The following is a 24468-nucleotide window of genomic DNA, read 5'->3' as shown; positions in this document are numbered from 1 at the left end:
AAAAAAAAAAAAAGATTGTTCTGTCAGTTAACTTGAGATGATTAGAATGGAGATGAGAAAAAGCAAGGAGGCTATTTAGGCTATAACAGTGGTCCAGGCACAAAATAATCATTCTGTTCTAGGCAGAAGTAGTAAAATGTGGACAAATTCAAGAAATATCTATGATGAGGACTGAAGGCTTCAGCAATGGGTCAGTCATGGCAGAGGAGGGGAGAAGGGAAGGAGGGAAAGGAACAAGGATGACTTCCAAAAGGGTCAACAAAGGAATAACAGTGAAATGGTGACAAATACTGAGAAAGAATTTTAAAACAGGATTATTTTAAAAATCAGGAAAGTGTGTGTGCTGTGACGAAGTCACGGGAGGCCCGTCTCAAGAAGCAAAATGTAGCTAAAAGCCTCACCGTTGTAGAGATGGAGTGAGATGAAAACTGTAGACTCCACTGAACACAGTTGCGAGAATGTCAGTCTACTGGGAGGGGGAAACGTTTAGGTTTGGGGGAGGCAGCAGAGGGAGAAAAATCAAATGAGAACAGATGAGATTCTTCTTTGAGTAGCTCATCATGAAGGAGAGCATCATGGCTCAGCCTCTCTTCAATGACTTTCTCATGCCTACTAGCATTTTGTTTCACTGATTTTCTCTATTGTTTTTGTTTTTGATTTCATCGGTTTCTGCTTTTATTTGCTTGCTTTGGGTTTATTTTGCTTTCCTACTGCACTTGACAAGTCTTAAAAAAAAAAAAAAGGACAATACCAAAAATCGCATTGCATTCCACTGCTGGTGGGAAAGTAAAATGGCACAATTGGGAAAACTGAGTGTGGCAGTGGGTGAAGGTACAGATGATGCAAAAACAGGAGAATGCTGGCAACTACTAAAATTGGTGTTGAGGTTTATTACACTAGTCTACTTACTTTGTATATTCTTTAAATTTCCATAACAAAATATGAAAAAGTTAATAAAACTTTTTAAAGTTTTTAAACTTGAAACCCACTTTCTTTGCCCAAGACTGTAATTTGAGGAGATAAATGCTGTACAAAACATTTATATAGGCCAGGTGCCATGGCTCACGTCTGTAATCCCAGCACTTTGAGAGGCCAAGGCACATGGATCACAAGGTCAGGAGTTTGAGACCAGCCTGACCAACTTGGTGAAGCCCCATCTCTACTAAAAATACAAAAATTAGCCGGGTGTGGTGACAGGCGCCTGTAATCCCAGCTACTCAGGAGGCTGAGGCAGGACACTCGCTTGAACCCGGGAGGCGGAGCTTGCAGTGAGCTGAGATCGCGCCACTGCACTCCACCCTGGTGACAGAGCGAGACTCCATATCAAAACAAAAAACTGACATTTATGTAATATCAATTGGCTGCACTTTCAGATTAGTGTAGTGGTTTCATGGGTTATCTCAGATCTAATGAGTTATTAGCGAATGACCCTGAAAGTCCACATATGCATCTGTGAATTTTACTCACACACAAATATGAATGCAATTTCCAATTTTCACTTAATTTACTGTTCTCTACCCCATTGCCAACTGCTAGCGCTTGTAAGAGAGGAGACTATATATTTAAGAGGTTTTTTTAAAAAAAATTCTAGTTTTTCACTAGAAAATAAACACATTTTTGATAAATCTGAGTGGCAAGTCAAATTCAATGGAGGCTCACAGCAATACTGGAAACCACCAAATGCACTAAAGAGTAACAAGACAATCAGGGCCCTGTTTTAGAGAATGTTCTAGTCACTGCCAAAGTTCCATACATTATATGAAATGTGCAAATCAGGAAATCTGCAAAGATTTAAGGAAGTATTTTTTATCAATAGCAAAGGTCTGCCATAGGTGATCAAATGTTAAATTGAATAAAAACAAAACACCAAAACCTATGAAATAACATGTTTTTCCCCAAAAATGAGGATAAAAATGACTACCAAAACAATTTTGAAGCTATATGATCTTTGAATCTGAACAGGAAATGACAAATAGAATGCAGCTGTTAAATATAAACATGGAGAGTCTGAAATTAGGCTTTCCAAGTATATCCCTCACAACCTGGTTTACAATTTAATTTTTTTCAGAAATTTATTTCCCAGTGTCACAGGTGGATAAACTGAATTATATTCAAACACTTAGTGTCTACTGATTACTAATAGCTTTCACTGATCAAAGCAAGAATTGTTTCTACTACTATCACTAAGATTAGTATTAACCCAAAGCAAGCAACTGTCAGATATTTACTGGGAGCATTTGGATGAACTAAAAAGAATGAAAAGATCAAGGAGTCTACTCCTGAAAATCAGTTTCAGGTGTATTTAACACATAAGATACATTTCTGTAAATCTAAAGGCCCCATCACTTGCCTCATATAAGTCAGAATCACTTCTACACTGTTAACGAGTAACTACAATTTCCTTGCGATCACAAATCCTGCTGACAGAAAGCCACCACTGTGACATCACATAGCTGCGCCGTCCCAGGTTTTCAAAACTGAGTTGGTACAACAAGCTCACTCAGCAAGCACACGTTAAGTTCTACATGTACATGGGGTAACAGTACAAAAACGGGATGGCTGCTGGCCTCAGGTAGGCGACAGGCCACACACCTAGGAAATGGGAGACAGACGCATTGGAAAGGAAATGTGATCTGATGCTAGGGAAGAGAGAACAAGGTCCTGAGCACCAAGTGGTATTTAAAATGCTATAAATATTCTCTGCCTGGGTCAGATGTATTTTTCCAAAGAAGCTGAAGCAGATAATCAAAGCCTAATTCATCTAGCGGGAAACATTAAATCCACAGCCATTCTTGCTTATACTCAGATTTATCTTGCTTACCAACAAACAAAAAAGTGACAACAGAGAAGCCTGAACCGAATGTATCTCAAAAGCACAGGAGCGCCGTGCTACAATGCTACTATTACCTTGTAGCCACTGGTCCAGGGTGTTATCGATGGTGCACTTCACAACAGGGAGGAATTCCGAGTTCATAAAGAGACCCCGCTTAGGGTGGTTCTGCAGCCGCTCCTGATGGCTTCGGGAGCTGAAAAACTCTAACACTAACTTTATCTGCCAAAGTTCAGAAGTCTCAGACATTTCTCTTCTCCCAAGTCTTCTTATAGCCTTGAAGAGGAAAGAGGACAACAATCCATTTAATCAAAGAGTGCTCTGCCTCTTCATCAGAGTTGTGGACTGAGTATGCTTTAAATGTGGCTCCTAATTATAAAGGGTGGTGGTGGATCCATTCTGTGTTTTGAGGCGGTCTGCCCACAGAGGAGCCGTCACTGGGTACAGGTGCACGGCTCACCTCCTTCAATATGGCCCTACATGAGCAGCTTGCAGGGAAAAGTAACAAAGGTGAATGAGCTCATTCTTGGCTCAACAGCTCCGAATAACCAAGACCCAAAAGGTCACAGCCAGTCACCTCTGGAAAACGCAAGCCGGGTACAATGACATGGCAGGGATCCAAGGGGGCAGAGGGCAAAGGAACACTACTAATAATAGTGCCCTTGAGATCCATCTGCAAGTCACTACAGCTGCAACCAGAGGAGATATTCATGCATAAAGACCTGTCACCCATGACTGCGAAGGTGTGAGGGTTCAGAGAGTAAAAAGACACATTCTCAGCCAGCAACTTAAAAACACAACTTGTTATTTGGCTGCTGTACAGAGAGGTACTGTGAGAAGCAGTGCCAGCATGGATGCCGTATATCCATATTTTCCAACCAAAAAAGGGTGGATTCCAGACAATAATAGCATTCTGGGCCTACTTAGTTATACTGGAACTCGGCTTTTAATTAACAATGTTACTTAACACTGTGTGTTTTCTGGTTTGGGGGAATTATCCTCTGACTAAATATGTTTCTCCATTCAGCTTTCTAGCAAATTATTTTACCATTAAAGGTAATTTCTCTTAGACACTGAGTCTCAGATGCTCAGCTGTGACCTTATTATATTCACTTAAACAGCTGTTTAAAACTAGATTCTGGATCTCACCCCAGAAATTCTGATTCAATAGATGAGGCATGGAATTAGAGGATCTGTATTTTTAAGATACCAAGGCAAATTTTTGCCAGGTTAGAAAACTACTGGCTTGGCTTAACTGCAAATCTGGGTCTGAAAGATATGATAATAACGAAAAGGCATATGTATTACTAATTTGCCTAAAGTGAATAAATTGGTCTGATCCTTTAAGAACAGTATTAAGCATTACTTTCTGCATTACCCCTTTAGGCTCTTTTAAAACAACAATAACAAGAGAAATTTAAAAATGAACTCCAACGCCCTAGATAACTACATATATACTCTGTAACCTCTTGCAGGCTTCATCACATAGGTCTAATTTCATAGTACTGCCATTGCTAGGGCTCTGTTTGTTCACTAACTGCTCACATGCAGATTTCTACAAAGAGGCAGTGCAAGGAGGAAGGCAAAAATAAAATGGGAGAGACGGAGGGAGTGCTCTCCTCCTCTCCCAGTCAGGTGAGATAAAAGGGAGGAAGGGGAACCCTTAGAGGAAGACAGCTTCCCCAGGGCCACTCCTGTCAACATAAAGCCCAAGCTTTTTGGATTTTTGAGAGCTTTCAAATTTTATATGGTATCCTGTCTAAAATTTCCAAAAGCAAATGGGAAACTAAAAGGAAGGACACTAGGAACCTTACCACACTATTCAGTGAGTTACTTGAACTACAGGACAAATTTCACCAGAATCGGTATAGGTTTTTGGATCCATACCTGATCCATTGCTATGTATGCAGGCAACATCTCTGGGGTCTCCTGGGTAACACATTCATAGAGTACTGAAGAAAAGAGATCCAGAATTTCCTGTTTCTGCAGAAAATCAGAAGCTTTTTGTAGCACAAAGTATCTTCCAAAATCAATTCAAAAACCAATTGTATAGTACTACTATGGCCCATTCTTAAGTTCTATAATGAATCACATAAAAGTAATACTACAATCTTTTTAAAAAGCCATAGCACATGTAACATTAAACAATTAAAAAAATTAAGTCCCAAGAGACAGTTAAGGCTAGTAAGTGCTACAGAAGACAGGAATGGACCAAACTAGGATAAAATGAGTAGATAGGACATCACAGAGCTATGCCTTGGGTTGGGCTGGGAAGAGTAGGATCCAGAAAGGAAACAGAGTAACAAAGCTGCAAGAAAAAAACACTGACCAGAAAAAGTTTAGGGGAGGCAGCAGAGTCAAGTCCAGCTGGGGTTAAGGGCGGGCATGGGCTTTATTAGAGACCCGTGACCTTGAGTGCACAGCCCAGCTCTTACTAGCTGTGTGATCTTGGGCATGTAACATCTCTCAGTGGCAGTTTCCTCATCTGTAAGCCCAGAATGATAAAATACCTAGCCTCAGGGTCATAATTAAATGACATTTAAGTATTAGCAGAGTATCCAATATATAGTAAAGATTCAATAAGTAAGAGAGGGGAAGGTTATTTCACTCAATCCTCAAAACAATACTGTAAGGTAGGTTCTATTATAATCACTTTTAGAAATGAAGAAACTACATTTTGGAAAGGTTGAGAAATTTTCTGAAGGCCATATACACTTGTAGACAATAGGCTACCAATCCTAGATATCTAATTCTATATCCAATCTTTCCTTCTCTGTATGGTGGATTAAACCAAAGATCTGGGCCAGGCACAGTGGCTCAAGCCTATAATCCCAGCACTTTGGGAGTCCAAGGTGGGAGGATCATTTGAGCCCAGGAGTTCAAGACCAACCTGGGCAATATAGTGAGACTCCATCTCTACAAAAATTTTTTTAAAAATGAGCCATGGTGGTGGCTACACGCCTGTAGTCCAGCGACTCAGGAGCCTGAGGTGGAAGGATGGCTTCAGTCCGGGAGGTCAAGGTTGTAGTGAACCATGATCACGTCACTGCACTCCAGCCTGGGCAACAGAAAAAACTGGCCCTATCTCAAAAAACAAAAAACAAAAAAATAAAGAAAAATCTGCTAAGCACCCTTGGAATCTTGAAGGCAACAGGTGTATAAACAAGAAAAAAAAGGGTTATAATATACAGATGAAACAGTTAATGCAATTACATAAAAATAAGAGAAAGGTGGTAAACACTGAAAACATAAAGCAGAATATGAATGGGCATCATTCTTATAGGGACAGAAACTATCATCTGTCAAAATTAATGTCTTACAAATGTTAAGTTGTTTCTTCTAAATGTTGCTAAATGTAATAGTTTTAGGCTATGCAAATCTGTAAGTGCCAAGCAAAAGTCATCCCATGTGACTCACGTATGTCATCAATCTCAAAGATAGATATAGATAATACAGATGTTTTGGGTGACCCATGCAAAGAAATAATAACGAATGCTGGTCCTGGGGTTCAGCAAACCATAGAATATATACCTGACCCATGTTCACAGTTGGCTTGCAGAAATAGTCAGCAAATGACAGAAGTGCTGGATCAGAAGTGAATGCTGAGATTGTTTCTGGCTAAAAAAAAACAAACAACCACAACAGTATAAGATTAAAAAAAGAGTATTTTCCTTACTGCTCAAACTGTAATACATGCAGTTCTAACAACTCTACCTCCCGTTTGTCACACAACATTCCCAAAAAAACCCAGATGGTACAAACTTGCCTCATCAACCTGTTCTGCTAAAAAGTTACAATAAGCTTTTGCACAAGTTAACATGAGCTACTAATTATCAAAAGGCCAATAACAAACAGGTCTTCTTGTTTACACAACTCATCCACAAAAGGCTTTTCCCTCCTTCACTGACTAACTAAAAAGCCTACCAGAAACTAGAATTGTTACTGAAATGGTAAGGAAAAAAGAATATCACTCAAGCCAGCCACAAAAAGATAAACAGTGTATGAAACCATATATATGAGGTACTTAGTATAATCAAAATCAGAGACATAAAATAGAATGGTGGTTGCCAGGGACTAGGGGAAGTAGAATGAGGGGTTATTGTTACAAGTATAGATTTCAGGTCTGCAAGATGAACAGTTCTAGAGATGGATAGTGGTAATGGTTGCGCAACAATGTGAATGCACTTAATATTACTGAACTGTAACTTGCAAAAGGTTAAGACAATAAATTGTGTGCATTTTACCACAATTTTTTTTTTTTTTTTTGAGAGGAGTCTCGCTCTGTCGCCCAGGCTGGAGTGCAGTGGCCGGATCTCAGCTCACTGCAAGCTCCGCCTCCCAGGTTTACGCCATTCTCCTGCCTCAGCCTCCCAAGTAGCTGGGACTACAGGCGCCCACCACCTCGCCCGGCTAGTGTTTTGTATTTTTTAGTAGAGACGGGGTTTCACCATGTTAGCCAGGATGATCTCGATCTCCTGACCTCGTGATCCGCCCGTCTCAGCCTCCCAAAGTGCTGGGATTACAGGCTTGAGCCACCACGCCCGGCACCACAATTTTTTTTTTTTTTTTTTTTTTTGAGACAGAGTTTCGCTCTGTTGCCCAGGCTGGAGTGCAGTGGCCGGATCTCAGCTCACTGCAAGCTCCGCCTCCCGGGTTTATGCCATTCTCCTGCCTCAGCCTCCCGAGTAGCTGGGACTACAGGCGCCCGCCACCTCGCCCGGCTAGTTTTTTGTATTTTTTAGTAGAGACGGGGTTTCACCATGTTAGCCAGGATGGTCTCGATCTCCTGACCTCGTGATCCGCCCGTCTCAGCCTCCCAAAGTGCTGGGATTACAGGCTTGAGCCACCGCGCCCAGCACCACAATTTTTTAAACTTGGGAAAAAACAGTATCATTCAAGGTTCAAGACTGAAAGTGAAATATGAAGGTATTACTATTTTCCACTGAGGTTTATATTTTATTTCTGAACTTCCAGTAGGCAGGAAATTGAGATCGCTTTTAATTTTTATATATTTTCTTCATTCAAAGTCAAGTCTAAAGTTACCTATTTTCTTTACAAATTGGGTTAGAGTCTTTGGGATATGCTCTGATTTTTAGAAGAAGCAATACTACAAATTTAAGTTAAACAGAGTCCAAAAATCTTTCAAAAATATTTCATAAACAACTTACTGAATACTGCCAAACAAAATTCACCATTGTCAACCCTGGGAACTATTTATACATTTCAATCCTGGGAACCATTATAAAGGCTCGGTCATAAGTAACTGACCTAAAATGAAATATGAGTTGAATTAAAATAAACTGCTGTCTCCGTACTTGGAAGAACAAAGGATGCTAACTCAGTCCTTTGGCTGCCACTCATCCAGTCCGCCTGCCCCACTTTTGCCATCTAATTATCCTTTAGGGTCCTCACTACTTCAGACTACTCTACTATATGTCACCAACAGGGACATATTTGCTCATGGAATTACAGAAAACTGAAGTTAAATTCAGAAGTCTTAATGCCTGATTATGGGACAAATTTCTAGTGTTGGAAACTTACCTGAGTCAAGAATATTGAGCAAAATATGTGCTGACCCCGCCATGGGAGAGATTGTTTCCTACCCTCATTTATCGTAACTATTTGCTTATTTCAAACACTACTGTACAGGCAGTCAAGTACTGTGCAAATAATAAAGCAAACTAACAAAAGAAGTCTGAATCTGTCATCAGTTTATCCTCACCAAGATGAAGGAAACAAATGGTGGTTTTTAAATGGAGCTAATAATTGCTAGCTTGCAAAACTCCTTTTCTATTTTTGCTATGAAATTAAGTAAATCTTCACCGATTTGAGGATTAATAATAAAACTACTAAAGTATTTGTTGTAGCGTCAGGATATAGTGCGACTGTCCTTGCTGCTGAATGTAAATCTTAAGAGTATTTTACTTTATTATATATATTTATTATTTATTATATAGAGTATTTTGTATTTATATTTTATTATGCCCATCACATAAAAAGCAAACAGAGTCACGGGCAGGCAGTGTTTACAATCTGCAACAATGAAAGAGGAAGCAGATCCACCTTTAAAGTTTATAGCAATGGGCAAGGAAGCCCGCAATTTAGAATTATTTCTTTCCGTTTTTACCAATTAATAATACTACCTTGAAAGCCCGGGCTTCAGAGTTCCTGTTAGCAACAGTCTGTGCCAACAAACTTTGCCATCCCATTGGATCTTCTTTGTAGGAGAGCTGACCTGCCCTGAGTTTAACATATAAAACCCCATCCTTGGAAAGGATGGACCTGAAAGAAAAATGAATGAATTTAATATAAGGTATTACTGGCAGTTCTTGGCTGGAAACATAGTGTCTTCTAATACCACGTTCACGGGAGATGAAGCCTTTACCATTTTCCACTAAGGCAAATGATTATTTACTGTGTCTAAGATTAAATCAGTCCCTATGAGAAAGCCTAGAATAAAGTTCATTCATGGAACTTGTTAAATGAGAAGTCACTTTGACTACTGGCTCAATTATGAGTTTCAATGGTAGCATTTTACCTAACATTTCTTTGTATTCCCTATATCCCCTAGCTCTATGTCTGGGGTACATGAGGTACTAAATATCTATTAATTGGTTTGCAGCAAAAAGAAAATAATGCTGCAAATCTAAGGACAGAACAATACAGAAAACAGCTAATATACAGATAGTCTGGAAAAATTCACATTGGGACCAAATTATAGAAACTTTTACATGCTTGTTAAACTTCTTTGAAATTTAAAGACTTAATTGACATGCTACTTTCAGTATAAAATTATCAACACTCTAAAATAATTGCATGTGATTATTTCCACCCAAAATAAACTGGGTGAGTAGTATATATTATCTACAGTAATCTTAAATTTAGGAGAACTTTCTAACAGAAGAATGGTAAAGAGATGCAACAAAAGATGTGGTCTGACAAACACTGATTGATATAATAAAGTTCCTTTTGTGGATGTACAAATCAGCTTTACTTTCTGACCTGGTTAGGCTCTGTGTCCCCACCCAAATCTCATGTCAAACTATAATCCCCACATGTCAGGGGAGGGACCTGGTTGGGGGTGATTGGATCATGGGGGCGGATTTCCCTCATGCTATTCTCATGATAGTGAGTTTTCACGAGATCTGATGGTTTAAAAGTGTAGCACCTCTCTCACTCTCTCTTGCCGCCATACAAGACATGTCTTGCCTCTCCTTCACCTTCTGCCACGATTGTAAGTTTCCTGAGGCCTCCCCAGCCAGATGAAACTATGAGTCAATTTAACTACTTTTCTTTACAAATTACCCAATCTCAGGTAGTTCTTTATAGCAGTGTGAAAATGGACTAACACACTTTCTTAAACTAAATCTTATGTTAATATACCAAGAGACAAGTCCATTACTGTCACAAGGAAGTCAGTTCTCAATAAATGAATATAAATATTTAGGGATGGAGTTTAAAATTAAAATTTTCATTTTCTTTTTTTTTTTTTTTCTGAGATGGAGTCTCGCTTTGTCACCCAGGTTGCAGTGCAGTGGTGCAATATTGGCTCATTGCAAGCTCCGCCTCCCGAGTTCATGCCATTCTCCTGCCTCAGCCTCCCGAGTAGCTGGGACTACAGGTGCCAGTCACAACATCCAACTAATTTTTTGTATTTTTAGTAGAGACGGGGTTTCACCGTGTTAGCCAGGATGGTCTCGATCTCCTGACCTCATGATCCGCCCACTTCGGCTTCCCAAAGTGCTGGGATTACAGGCGTGAGCCACCGCACCTGGCCAAAACTTTCATTTTCTAACACAAGTCCTGTTTCAAAAATACAGACTGTTTTACAGAAGACATACCCTACATATTGTCTTGAATGAGATTAAAGGGTGATGAGTCACATTCCAGATAATAATTTATAATTTATACCTTCCTATATACTTCTATTCACTTCCTAAAAGGTACATCGGAGTACTTACTTCAAGTGTTGTGTTCCTTTGCTTAAATCTATGAGCAGTTCCCAGTATCTTGGGCCTTTAACTTTAATCTGCCAAGATAAATGTAAACATAGTCAACCCAAAGCCGAAAAACATATTCATTTGACAAACTGGACCCTGTGTTTCTCAGAGGAAACAGTAACAGCCAGAAAGAGGCATCTAAAGGTTAACAAGCTCCATTTCCAGACAAAAAAATGAATGTAAATCATGTTCTGAGGCCACCTAAGCTATCAGTAAAGATCTCTAAGACAAGACTTGCTCTATTCTTTCTGACTTCTCCTTTTGCTCCAGCTTTCTTATCTGCTACAATACATGTAGAAAGCAGAGGCTTTTATTTAGCTGTCTTTAATGCTATGCTGTTCTACTGAATTGATCCCTTGGACCCATCTCCCAACCATGCCCAACTTACCTGCTTTAAAAGATGGAGTTCTGGAAGCAGGGTAGGAGCCATCAATTCTTCTTTCGTTTGTTCATACCACTGAGTGCCCTTTACAAATGTAAAAGTCCAGCTACAATTCACTAGGTAGTCAGTGGAAACAACAAAGAAGAAACATCTCCACGCTCTACCTCCCTCCAACCCTGCAGTTCATACAGAGACCTTAAAATGCCATAAAATCCTCTCTGGTACTCAAATCTTGAAGGACTGATATCGAAATTTCCCACAGAGTATGTGTCACTTCCCACCACTTCAAGCCTTGCTCCTCACAGGCCAGCAGGACCAAAGGCCATGCTCCAGTGCCACTGGGTTTCTGCATGTTGCCTTCTCCGTTTGGAAGGAGCTCCACTCAGTGGGCCAGGCCTAGCCCAAACACCGTCCACTGTGACAGCCCCCTCAACCCCACAGCTAACAGCTAAGCGAGGGTGCTTTGCTGCTTCCCCTGCATTCCACACACATCTCCAATTATCACAGCTCCCCAGGGGATAGAAGTTCCTTAAGGAAAATGACAATGTCATCTCATTTTGTACCCCAGAGCCTAGTACAGTTCTGATTCACAGAAGGTACTTAATAATTTGCTGAATGAAAGAAGGATATAAAACTTGTAATCTATTTGTGTATCTAAATGAAAGCTGTCATCAAATACACAATTTTGGGTTTTCAAGTATTCAGCTAACAAATCTAAGAATGGTTCTAACTCAATTAGTTTTATAGAACACTACTGTCAGTCATGTAAAGTTAACAGGGACATTTTTAAACTATAAGCTCTAAGGACAAAAGAGTAGCTGATGATCCCTAAAAAGTGATACCCAGAGAATACAAACAAGCATGAATGGCCTGGCAGGATATACAATAACTTTGGAAGCTTCCATTTTTATGAAAGTTCAACTGACTACTTGTCATCTTTTACTGGACAACACATTTGAAATATTATGACCTGCAAAGATGGATGAGTGGTAATAAAATTACAAGTAAATGATAGGGAGAGATACCTTGTAGGTAACTTCTAAGAGGGCATAGCAGGGCGTGTTTGTGTCCACATCCACAGGCACGAGAAGCCTGGGCTCCGCGGCCAGCACATAGAGGTGCCGGAGAGCCTGGAGATGATACCTGGTCATAAAAAAGACAGAGGGTGGGTAACAAATGACTGTGACAATATGAGCTCTGCAGTCTGCTGCTGCCTATGAGCTAAGACAGGACAGAAGCTCAGGTAATATCTTCAGATGAACAGAAATCTTAAAGGCAGGTAAGATTCTATTAAAAAGTAGTGGAGAAATTACCTTTTAAACATTTTATATAACTGATCTTTGACCCAATAATTCTTTACTTTAGTCTTCACAGTGAAGAGGTTTTACAGGGAGGTAAAAAGTGTCATAACATGAAAATATTTACTATCAAACTGACCACTTATAAAATCAATCACTCTCAAAAATCTCTTTCTACTCAACACAGGCATCTGTTTTTATCTTCTCAGAGATTTATTTCTAGTTCTTTTTTTTTTTTTTTCTTTTTCTTTAAGGATTGATAGGGAAGAAGGGGAAAGACAGGATGTCAATTCATCTCAGACAGCAAAGTTCTTCTACATGTACAAACCTGCACATATACATATACACACGTCCTTGAAATACAGTACATCAAACATCTATGTGGCTATGGCAATATTTTTCTTTGGGGTTCTCAAAAAGTTTTTTAAACTTTAAGATTTCTATTTTAGAATGTAAAAACAAAAAAGTTTTCATATTTTAAGATCTCATAAAAGAAGGATAGGCTGGGCACAGTGGCTCATGCCTGTAATCCCAGCACTTTGGGAGGCCGAGGCAGGTGGATCACCTGACGTTAGGAGTTCAAGATGAGCCTGGCCAACATGATGAAACCCCGTCTCTACTAAAAATACAAAAGTTAGCCAGGCCTGATGGCACATGCCTGGAATCGCAGCTACTCGGGAGGTTGAGGGAGGAGAATCACTTAAACCCAGGAGATGGAGGTTGCAGTGAGCTGAGATCGCGTCACTGCACTGCAGCCTGGGCAACAGAGAAGATTCCCTCTCAGAAGAAAAAACAAAAAAATCGGCCAGGCGCAGTGGCTCATGCCTGTAATCCCAGCACTTTGGGGGCCAAGATGGGTGGATCATGAGGTCAGGAGATCGAGACCATCCTGGCTAACATGGTGAAACCCCATCTCTACTAAAAATACAAAACAATTAGCCAGGTGCTGTGGCGGATGCCTGTAGTCCCAGCTACGCAGGAGGCTGAGGTAGGAGAATGGCGTGAACCCGGGAGGCAGAGCTTGCAGTGAGCCGAGATCACGCCACTGCGTTCCAGCCTGGGCAACAGAGCAAGACTCTAATAAAAAAAAAAAAAAAAAAAAGAAGGATACAATGAGACTTCCATTTTAAAAAGCTTTATAGACAATAACTTCCCTCTTCTTACACAATACATTTACTTCTATATATCTATTAAAAGTAAAAATAAAGATCAGAAAAAACTGACACTAATAAATTACATAAAGATTCTTGTCACCAGCAGGGCATGGTGGCTCACGCCTATAATCCCAGCACTTTGGGAGGCCGAGGTGGGCAGATCACAAGGTCAGGAGATAGGGACCATCCTGGTTAACACAGTGAAACCCCATCTCTACTAAAAAATACAAAAAATTAGCCGGGTGTAGTGGCGGGCACCTGTAGTCCCAGCTACTTGGGAGGCTGAGGCAGGAAAACGGCATGAACCCAGGAGGCAGAGCTTGCAGTGAGCTGAGATCGCACCACTGCACTCCAGCCTGGGCGACAGAGACTCCATCCCCGCCCCCCCCCAAAAAAAAAGACTCTTGTCACCAAACGGCTTTGTTTACAATAGCTAAGCCAAATAGCTATGACCAGCAGCATGTGAGTGTGGCTCTCCACTGTACCCTAGCCAGTAACTGGCTTTTAACAACTCAAAAAATCTTTCCTAAATGACAGGCATGAGGCCACATGTCAGAGGTGTATTAACAACAATATTCTTGTGCTGCACCTACCATCAGAGTGTGGTTTTCAGATTAGGGTACTTTTGTAAAACAGCTATCTTTCCTCTGTCATTCATTATACATTATAGTGCAGTTTAAAATGATGACTTATGTTCAGTGGTAAGTGCTCCTGACCCTTCTCCCATAAACAATAAATGGCTCTTGACCTGTCTCTGGGGAGACAACAGGGGATGCCTAAGTTGAGCACAGTGCTCAGGTGTTTTACAAAGGGCTATTTTCTTCCCTTCCCCCATATGCAAGAGATCTGCTATATCTCAAACTATATCTAGGGAAACGGAAGTGTTGGTGGTTCCTCGTACACTAAAATGCAGAGCTTTTAACTGCTTCTACATGGTTTGAAGTTCTACTGCTCACTGCCACTTCTAAATTGTCTCTGATTTTTTTGTTGTATTTTGCTTTTCTTGTCCCTTCTATGTCATTTATACAAAATTTCTCGCCATTTATGTGAAAGAGGGGAAAAATGGAACTCATACAGACACTGCCACTAAATCAGACAAACTTTTCTCTTGGAATTAAATAATTACAGCACAAAAACAGTATCTTGAACTCCCCTTGGCAACTATCCTTTACCTGATGATTTTTTCCCTAAAGACAACTTTACTTAATCTCCTTCTGGATTTAGAGCAGTTCTACAGATCTGAGAATGGCGGAAGACTGGTCCGTCATCAGGTGTCCAAAGTTATCCTCTGGTCTAATACTTTGTGAGATAATTTTCTTAAAAGATTTAGCCATGAATAGAAGTTGAAGAACAGAACAAGGCTAATTTGGAAATAATTCCACGAAACCAAAATACAACCAAATGATCCCCTTAGAGAACTTAATAAGTATTACATTGATGATAGAATCACTAGACTCACCGGTTGTCAGTGCTGTGAGCTGGGAAGTGCGGGTAAAGGGCACAGAGAAGAGCGGCAATGGAAGAATTTGATGTGCTCAAAGAGTACCTGCAAAGTAAGTTTGGTGGGGACAGATGTTACCGATTACATTGCACATACTTTCAAGGCATTCTTGAGAATCAGGAAACTGGGGTATAGTAAGGCATACTGATAAGATGTCCTCATAATACAAGAGTGTCAGTGGTGTGAATGTTCCACTTTTCATTTAGTCCTTAGGCCATTTCAAGATCATCACTATTTAAAGCCAAAGTAATACCCCATAAATGTTAAATTTCAACCCTTGAAGCAAGGTTTTAACATACAATAGCACAGTAGTGAAGACCATGAATGCAGTCCTAGAAATTATAAATATTGAAGATTCGCCGGGCGCGGTAGCTCAAGCCTGTAATCCCAGCACTTTGGGAGGCCGAGACGGGCGGATCACAAGGTCAGGAGATCGAGACCATCCTGGCTAATACGGTGAAACCCCGTCTCTACTAAAAAATCCAAAAAAAAAAAAAAACTAGCCGGGCGACGAGGCGGGCGCCTGTAGTCCCAGCTACTTGGGAGGCTGAGGCAGGAGAATGGCGTAAACCCGGGAGGCGGAGCTTGCAGTGAGCTGAGATCCAGCCACTGCACTCCAGCCTGGGCGGCAGAGCGAGACTCCGTCTCAAAAAAAAAAAAAACAGACTCATGTACCAAGTATGCCACCTTCTTATCCAATTTTATTAATATATATGCCTATTTATACAATTATAAATCTCATTTTTAAAAATATAGGATGTTTTAGTTGATATGTAAACAGTTTTTTTTTATTTCTGTAAAGCATGAGGATTCCTTTAGAATGACTGACTAAATGAAAAGGCAAAAGTTATCACTAAAAACTTACAATGACTGTATAAACAACTATTCCTCCAAATATAAATTCTTTTCTCACCAATATGATACACTTTTTTTTTTTTTTTTTGAGACGGAGTCTCGCTCTGCCGCCCAGGCTGGAGTGCAGTGGCCGGGTCTCAGCTCACTGCAAGCTCCGCCTCCTGGGTTCCCGCCATTCTCCTGCCTCAGCCTCCCAAGCAGCTGGGACTACAGGCGCCCGCCATGTCGCCCGGCTAGTTTTTTGTATTTTTTAGTAGAGACGGGGTTTCACCATGTTAGCCAGGATGGTCTCGATCTCCTGACCTCGTGATCCGCCCGTCTCGGCCTCCCAAAGTGCTGGGATTACAGGCTTGAGCCACCGCGCCCGGCCATGATACACTTTTAAGATAAAGTTTTATAGACTTTTAAAATATTCTCTTGGTAAAAGGTCTATTAAAATTTTCCTTAAATTACTTTATTGTTGCTCAAATTTAGTATAGTAAACTGGCAAATTAATCTAAAGTACCAGAGTTTTTCTAAAAAAGTATTTTGAAATAAAGATGGTGTAGGACATCACATAAAACCACTTCTAACTATTAAATATAAATATTTTTATTACACACAAACATGTACACACATATACCCAAATCTCGTTCCCTGTCTTTTAAAATAATTGGAGTATTAAATAAGAACTTATAATTCATTATATATGCTTATGTATTTAATGGATTAGAGAGAAGAGATTTCAAATTTTAAGCAAAGAAATACATCTATTTTGGCATGTACATGGAATAAGTCATTTTCTTTGTAACATTTTGGTAAACCAAAATTCAAAGATAAATATTAAGATATTAATGTTAGAAATTTTGGGTAGAAACATAATGGTGTAGCTATGCTAAGTTTAAATGTTGTTAGAGAACATACATGACCATTTAAAAACCAAAAATCACTAGAAAAGCAGTCGCAGAATGGTAGAAAAATCTATTTGATATGAAAGAAGAGCAACGAGAGTCATACAGTTGGGAACGACGAAAGACGTGGAGTAAGAGACATGGAGAGGTTCATTTTGAAAGGAAAAAAATGTCAAAAATCACAGAATAAAATAAGTAAGAATTTTCATAGTAATATTTCTTTAACCATTATTAATTCTAAACAATTAAAGAAAGACAATTCCACAAAACATGTTGAGAGGAAATGCACACCTTTCTGATCATCTTTACTTTTTTTTTTTTTTTTTTTTTGAGACGGAGTCTGGCTCTGTCGCCCAGGCTGGAGTGCAGTGGCCCGATCTCAGCTCACTGCAAGCTCCGCCTCCCAGGTTCACGCCATTCTCCTGCCTCCGCCTCCCAAGTAGCTGGGACTACAGGCGCCCGCCTCGTCGCCCGGCTAGTTTTTTGTATTCTTTAGTAGAGACGGGGTTTCACCGTATTAGCCAGGATGGTCTCGATCTCCTGACCTCGTGATCCGCCCGTCTCGGCCTCCCAAAGTGCTGGGATTACAGGCTTGAGCCACCGCGCCCGGCCATCTTTACTTTTTGTACTTCTGAAAAGGTGAGTTCCAATGGTGAACTGAGTCTTAAAGATGAGGGGAAAATCAGCCTACGTAGACATTGTGGCCATTGATCAAGGTCACACACACTAGAGCTAAATATATGCAGGGGTATACCATATTCACAGAATGGAAGACAATACTGTAACAGATTTTAATCTCAGACACACAGAATCTTAACACAGACACATAGAATCAAGGCAATTCTGATCAATATTTTATCAGGTTATATAGCATGGAACAGATGCCAATATTTATATGAAAATGCAAGGAGCCAAGAGAAAAACACACTTTTGAAGAAGAAAACTCAGGTTGAAGGATTTACTCAACTGGATACCAAGACTCATAAGACAGTATAGTACTGGTGCAAGTACAGAAAAACAGACCAGTAGACCCTAATAGCCCAGAAATAAACACAGGTGTATAGACACTTAACTTATATAATGGAAGTGGTACTGCAGAGCAGTGGAGAAGGATAAACTTTTCAATAGCAGTGGGGAAAAAAACATGGAGAAAAATCCGTACCAGCTAGATTTTAGATACAATGTGAGTGGAAAAGCTAAAAACTTCTAGAAGATAAAATAGGAGAATATCTCCTTTTCTCTGGGCAAGAAAATATTTCATAAGCAGGACAAAAAAGTAAAAACTATAAAAGAAAAACATTAATAATTGTGTCATGAAAAGACTCCACTGAGAAAGTGAAAAGGCAAACAAGCCCTGGGGTGGCAAAGATAACTGCAACAAACAAAACTGACAAAGGGCTTAGGACATAGTTTAAAGAATCCATAGAAATCAATACAAAGCTAAACCAATGTGGAGCAGTTAACCTCATCAAAACAGAAAGTAGAATGGTGGCTGCCAGAGGCTGGTGGGAGGGGCAAACAGGGAGTTGTTCAATGGGTATAGAGTGTCAGTTTTGCAAAATGAAAAATTTCTGGAGATTAGTTGCACAACAATGTGAATATACTTAACACTACTTAATTGCACACTTAAGATCTGATAAATTTTATATTATGTGTATTTTACCACAAATAAAAATTTTAAAATAGATAAATACAAAAACTGGGTAGCAAGAGGCTTGGACATCACAAAGGAGGTTTTGCCATTGACTATTAAAAGTATAAAATGGGGCCGGGCGCGGTGGCTCAAGCCTGTAATCCCAGCACTTTGGGAGGCCGAGACGGGCGGATCACGAGGTCAGGAGATCGAGACCATCCTGGCGAACACGGTGAAACCCCGTCTCTACTAAAAATACAAAAACTAGCCGGGCGAGGCGGCGGGCGCCTGTAGTCCCAGCTACTCGGGAGGCTGAGGCAGGAGAATGGCGTAAACCCGGGAGGCGGAGCTTGCAGTGAGCTGAGATCCGGCCACTGCACTCCAGTCCGGGCGACAGAGCGAGACTCCGCCTCAAAAAAAAAAAAAAAAAAAAAAAAGTATAAAATGGTACTCAGGAACATTATTCAGAAATACAGAAATTAAAGCCACCATGAGATCCTGTTATATACTTACTAGTTGGCTAAAACTAAAAAAACTATAACAATAACAAGGGTTGACAAGGATATGGAACAACTGGAATATCACATCCTGCCCATGAGTACGTAAAATGGTACAAGTGCACTGCAGCACTGATGGTATTATTCACTGAAGGTGAATACACATGTATAACCTATGATCCAATTCCACACGGAGATCTATATACAACAAAATCAAAGACATGTACAACTTTCCCTAACAGCATTGTTTATAACAGCCTCAAACTAGAAGCAAGAAGCATATCCATCAATGGGGGAGAGCAATAAAATGTGGTACAATCATACAATGAAATGTGATACAACTTGAATTACAATTACAACTTGAAATACAACTTGTATTACAACTTGAAACTTGTTAATACAAGAAACTGAAACTTGAATAATCCATTGCCACATACAACATGAATCTTACAAACATAATGTTGAGTAAAAGTAAAGTGCAAAAGGATGCATCATGTATAATTCAATTTAAATGTCAAAAACAGGCAAAACCAATCTAAGGTGTTGTAAGACTAGACAGTGGCTATCTTTGGGGAAAGGAAGATAATAGTGATTGAGAGGGGCGCATGGCAGAAGCAGAGACGGGTGTCGTAAGTTGCAAGTGCTATACGGAATCTTGATCTACACGATAACAAAGAGATTTTTCTATGGTAGATAGCTCTTTGACCTGTGCACCTATGATGTGTAGACTTTTCTGTATATGTGTTTTTATTCACTACAGATCATCTAAAGCCAAGGCAGTCTTATAAAGGATATAACCAGGAATGACAGATGTTGGAAAAAGATCAAGAAATTTGAAAACTAAGAAAATGTCACAGGATCTGTATATGATTTTGTCTGTGACCTTTCTGTGAAAGTAGTTTAGTGGAGTGGTAAAATTTTTAACCAGTTGGGCACAAGCAGTGATGCACTGAAGCACTGAGCACAGAGTATTCTGAGAAATAACAGTGATGCTCAGTGTGTCAGAGAGGAAGGTAAATCGACGGGAGTAGACCATAAGCTGACGGTTAAACTACAAAGAAGCTCATCAAGTGGAATAATGCTGCTAGATAAGCTAAGAGCTAGTCAGAATTTAAATTTTTCATGTATCTTCAAGATTAAAGCAAGTCACCCTTACAGATCTCACCAATGAGATCTTTTCATTGGAAAAAATACATATTCACTTACCTTCCTCCTCCCAAAAACAGAAGTCCAAGGGCCATGTGGTGGGCTAAGTGAAAACCATAGTTCATTTCACCACCTGTTTTCATGTGTAAAAAGCGACAAAGCTGTAAAACCTTTAGGTTTCCCGAGCCAGCCATGACCATGGCGAGAGACAGCAGCACCACGCTCAGACAAGTTTCCAGGTTGTAAGGACCTGTCTGTAAGGTGAAGAGATGACATCACTGTAACTGTTGTGTTACATTTCTTTATTATCAGAACTAACTTAGCCATCATTAGAAGACTACAAAAGTTTGGAACTAAAAAAAATCTGCAAATACAAATATTTTCCCCAATTATGTAAGTTCAATGGAGATAATTTCAAATACTGAATATCAAGAAGACAAAAATCACTTGGAATGTCACACCCAAAGGTAACTGGTGTTAACATTTTGGTTTTTTCTCTGAATTTTTCCTTTATCTACACATATTTTTTCCAAATGAAATGGAGATGTTACTCTACACAATATTTTTAACCTTTTAAATAACCTACTAGAAGCAAGCTTTACGCACAAAAAAAGTGGTTTTGTTTTTTGTTTTTGTTTTTGAGATAGGGTCTCTCACTCTGCCACCCAGACTGAACTGCAGTGGTGCAGTCTCAGCTTACTGCAGCCTCAACTTCCTGGGATCAAAGGATCCAGCTACCTCAGCCTCCCAAGTAGCTGGGACTACGTGTGTGTCACCACACCTGGCTAATTTTTTATTTTTTGTAGAGATGGGGTCTCCCTATGTTGCCCAGACTGATCTCAACCTCCTGGGCTCAAATGATCCTCCTGCTTCTGCATCTCGAAGTTGCTAGGATTATAGGCGTGAGCCACTGCACCCAGCCACAAAAAATGCCTGTATAACATAATTTTGGTAGCTCCACTGTGTAAGAATGCATATATATGCCATAATCAAATTTAATTAACTACTTTTAGACGTTTTTGATGTTTCTAACTTTTCCATGTTACACATAGTGTTGCATAAAATCTATGTAGTTTTTACCAGGAAATAAAATCTCTTAGTCTTGTCATCAGAGATGCAATGCCTCAAAAGCAACTGAATCCTTACTAAGTACTAATATTTTTTAAAAAGGAAATTCCCAATATTTAATACTGAGACAGAATTACATGAGGTATGACAATCCATGAATATTATGGCCTTTCTTATTCTCTTGTCACAAGAACTAGATACCTGTGCATCCTTCCAGTGTAATCATATTCTCACTAATATCCCAAAACAAAAATAAAAAGATGAGCTAATGGTTCTTGAAATCTCTCATTCTACATTCAAACAAACAGCAGCAATATCTGATAACACACAAGTAACTGGATTATCAGTAAATTTTTCAAGTTTAATTTTATTCCCAAGGAGAATGATAAAAAGACTTACAACAGAAGCGTTAGGTGCAGACAAATAAGTCATAAAATCTTTTGCAAATTTATGCTAGAAAAACAAAAGAAAAAATTCAAAGTTAAAAGAAGATCTTAAGGCTTTGTTAAAACAAAACAAAAAAAAAGAACACAGTAAACTAAAATACTTCTTACCAAACAGTTAAACGCTGATAAGTTTTCTGAGCCAGCAAATCGAAAACCCAGAGACAAACAGGCTCCTGCAATTATGTAGACATGTGCTTGCCTGAAAACAAGTGACAAGAAATTTAATAGTCATTATTTTACTTTAAAATTAACTTGAAATAAGTAACAATAAATATTCCAGTTCTCTAAGCTAGTTTACATCTTTCTGGGAATGATCAAGTGTGCCTCTACTCAGTCAGCAGATTTTTTTTTTTCAGAAGCATCAGGTCACCCTTACTCGTGAAGTTTGCCCCTTGCCTACAGTTTCATATGCAGCAAAAACAATTTTTAAAATTGCTGCCAATTTGTTTTAGTGGAAAGGATAAAAGAGAAATACATACAAGAGATCGCTTCTCGGCCTTTTGGCTAAGATCAAGTGTGGAGAAATACATACAAGTTAAATCTCCAATCTTATTTTTTGAGGGCAAGAGCTCTATACTTCAGAGAGCTTTAACCAACGTCATGAACATCTGATAAAAAATGGTTAGAAACGCCTGGGACTCAGAATTACTTAAATCAAGGACAATATGACTCCTACATAGTATATTTCAATTTATTTATCTGATAGATGCTAGGAGAGATAATTTGCATTACACATCACTTACGACAAAGTTTCCAAATTCAAATCCTCTGAGCAAGGCAATTCGATTTCACTGAGAGAGATACTATTTTCTCTTATAATCTGTCAATATAGAAAGCAAGAATACTTAGATATCAATGTTCTCGTTGCAAATATTTAACAACCTGAAGAACAACACACAGCTTATCATGGCTATATTTATATAAAGTAAGCTTTACCAAACCATTTCACTCAAAAGCCTGTATTTTAACCACATTGAATGCAATCAAATTTCAAATCTAAGATGGGCTAAGTAAGAATAATAATTAAGGCCGGGTGCAGTGGCTCACACCTGTAATCCCAGCACTTTGGGAAGCCTAGGCAGGCGGATCACCAGGTCAGGAGTTCGAGACCAGCCTGACCAACATGATGAAACCCCGTTTCAACTAAAAATACAAAAATTAGCCAGGTGTGATGGTGCACGCCTATAATCCCAGCTACTTATGAGGCTGAGGCAGGAGAATCGCTTGAACCAGGGAGGCGGAGGTTGCAGTGAGCAGAGATCGCACCACTGCACTCCAGCCTGGGCGACAGTGAGACTCCATCTCAAAAAAAAAAAAAAAAAAAAAAGAAGAAGAATTAAATAGGGCTGAACAAATATAAACAGGAAGACGTAAGTATATTCTGAATCGATAACACTGTCACAATATTGCATACCAGTCAACTGAAATACAAAGATGATGGCTTTAGAATTGGGGCAGGGGTGAGGGGAAGAAGTGGGAAAAGAGAAATAGGAAAGAACTCTAATCAGATGTATTCTTCTTTACGGGAAGTTTCCAGCATTAATCCAACATACCCACCACAGGTGAGGTTATTCACTAGGCTAATTATCCAAGCTAAGCTAAACTGTCAATGTGTTTATCAGCTATGTTACAACTATTGTTTAGAAAAGACATCCTTTTCCTTTTAGTATAGGTAATTAACAATTTATCAAAAAATATATACAACCAAGAACAGATTTGATCCTTTTCTCCTAAAAGAAAAAAAGCCAAAAAAGATAAAGCCATATATTTGCTAAATATATATTCATTTAAGATTTATTCGTTTAATCTTTTGAGATTTCTTAGATTTCTTAACATTTCAAGATGTTTTCTTCAATACAACAATAAATATTGGCTGAACGCAGTGGCTCACACCTGTAATCCCAGCTCTTTGGGAGGCCAAGGTAGGCAGATCACTTGAAGTCTAGAGTTCGAGACCTGCCTGGCCAACGTGGTGAAACTGAAAAAACAAAAAAATTAGCTGGGCCTGTAATCCCAGCTACTCAGGAGGCTGAGGCACGAGAATTGCTTGAGCCCAGTAAGTGGAGGTTACAGGGAGCCAAGATCGCACCACTGCACTCCAGCCTGGGCAACAGAGCGAGACCCTGTCTCAGTCTAAAAAAATAAATAAATAAAATAAAGTAAAAAAATATTCGAAGGCATTTACAATACAGTCTTCTTAGGTACTAAATATCACCAAATCAAAGACTTAAAATATCTTTCTTCTTTTTTTTTTTGCCTTGAGACAGGGTCTCCCTCTGTCACTGTACTCCCTCTGGAGTACAGTGGTGCAATCACGGCTCACTGCAGTCCTACCTCCCAGACCCAAGCAATCCTCCCATCTCAGCTTCCCAAGTAGCTAGGACTACAGGTGCACACCACCATGCTTGGCTAATTTTCGTATTTTTTTGTAGAGATGGCATCTCACTATATTGCCCAGGCTGGTCTTGAACTCCCGGGCATGAGCAATCCACCTTCCTTGGCCTCCCCAAGTGCTAGGATTATAGGTGTGAGTCACCACACCCTGTGTGTAAAGTTTTTTATGAAAGAAAAATTGCTATGAAGATCTAGTTGTTGTTTTACATATGCCCTAAGTTCAAACAGACAAGCGGTTTACGAAGTGACCTTTCATTTAAAAAAAAAAAAAAAAAATCCTCCTTTTAACGCTAGGTGGCTCTCTACAAGGAACCCTGCTCCAGAATCAATGTAGCTCCAGATGAGAACCCAGAGAAAAGTGGAGGCTGATAGGA

The 24468-nt window shown here is 39.5% G+C and overlaps 1 protein-coding gene across 4 annotated transcripts in view; it reads right to left on the bottom strand.

Moving 5' to 3' along the window:
* The window catches only part of ANAPC1 (anaphase promoting complex subunit 1), a 121979-nt gene that overhangs the window by 4588 nt on the left and 92923 nt on the right, over positions 1 to 24468 (bottom strand). For all 4 annotated transcript variants that reach the window (XM_033175457.1, XM_033175459.1, XM_033175458.1 and 1 more), the window contains 12 exons: positions 22444 to 22520; positions 21809 to 21899; positions 21654 to 21707; positions 20247 to 20440; positions 15124 to 15210; positions 12238 to 12355; positions 11219 to 11296; positions 10792 to 10859; positions 8974 to 9112; positions 6362 to 6448; positions 4718 to 4813; positions 2908 to 3106 (listed from right to left, as the gene is read on the bottom strand). In XM_033175457.1, coding sequence (XP_033031348.1) covers positions 2908 to 3106; positions 4718 to 4813; positions 6362 to 6448; positions 8974 to 9112; positions 10792 to 10859; positions 11219 to 11296; positions 12238 to 12355; positions 15124 to 15210; positions 20247 to 20440; positions 21654 to 21707; positions 21809 to 21899; positions 22444 to 22520 — 1288 coding nt within the window. The remainder of the gene's footprint in view (positions 1 to 2907; positions 3107 to 4717; positions 4814 to 6361; positions 6449 to 8973; positions 9113 to 10791; positions 10860 to 11218; positions 11297 to 12237; positions 12356 to 15123; positions 15211 to 20246; positions 20441 to 21653; positions 21708 to 21808; positions 21900 to 22443; positions 22521 to 24468) is intronic.

Source organism: Trachypithecus francoisi, unplaced genomic scaffold, assembly GCF_009764315.1.
Source record: "Trachypithecus francoisi isolate TF-2019V2 unplaced genomic scaffold, Tfra_2.0 Lachesis_group17, whole genome shotgun sequence".
Classification (NCBI taxonomy): domain Eukaryota; kingdom Metazoa; phylum Chordata; class Mammalia; order Primates; family Cercopithecidae; genus Trachypithecus; species Trachypithecus francoisi.
This window is presented reverse-complemented; position numbering and strand designations above follow the sequence as displayed.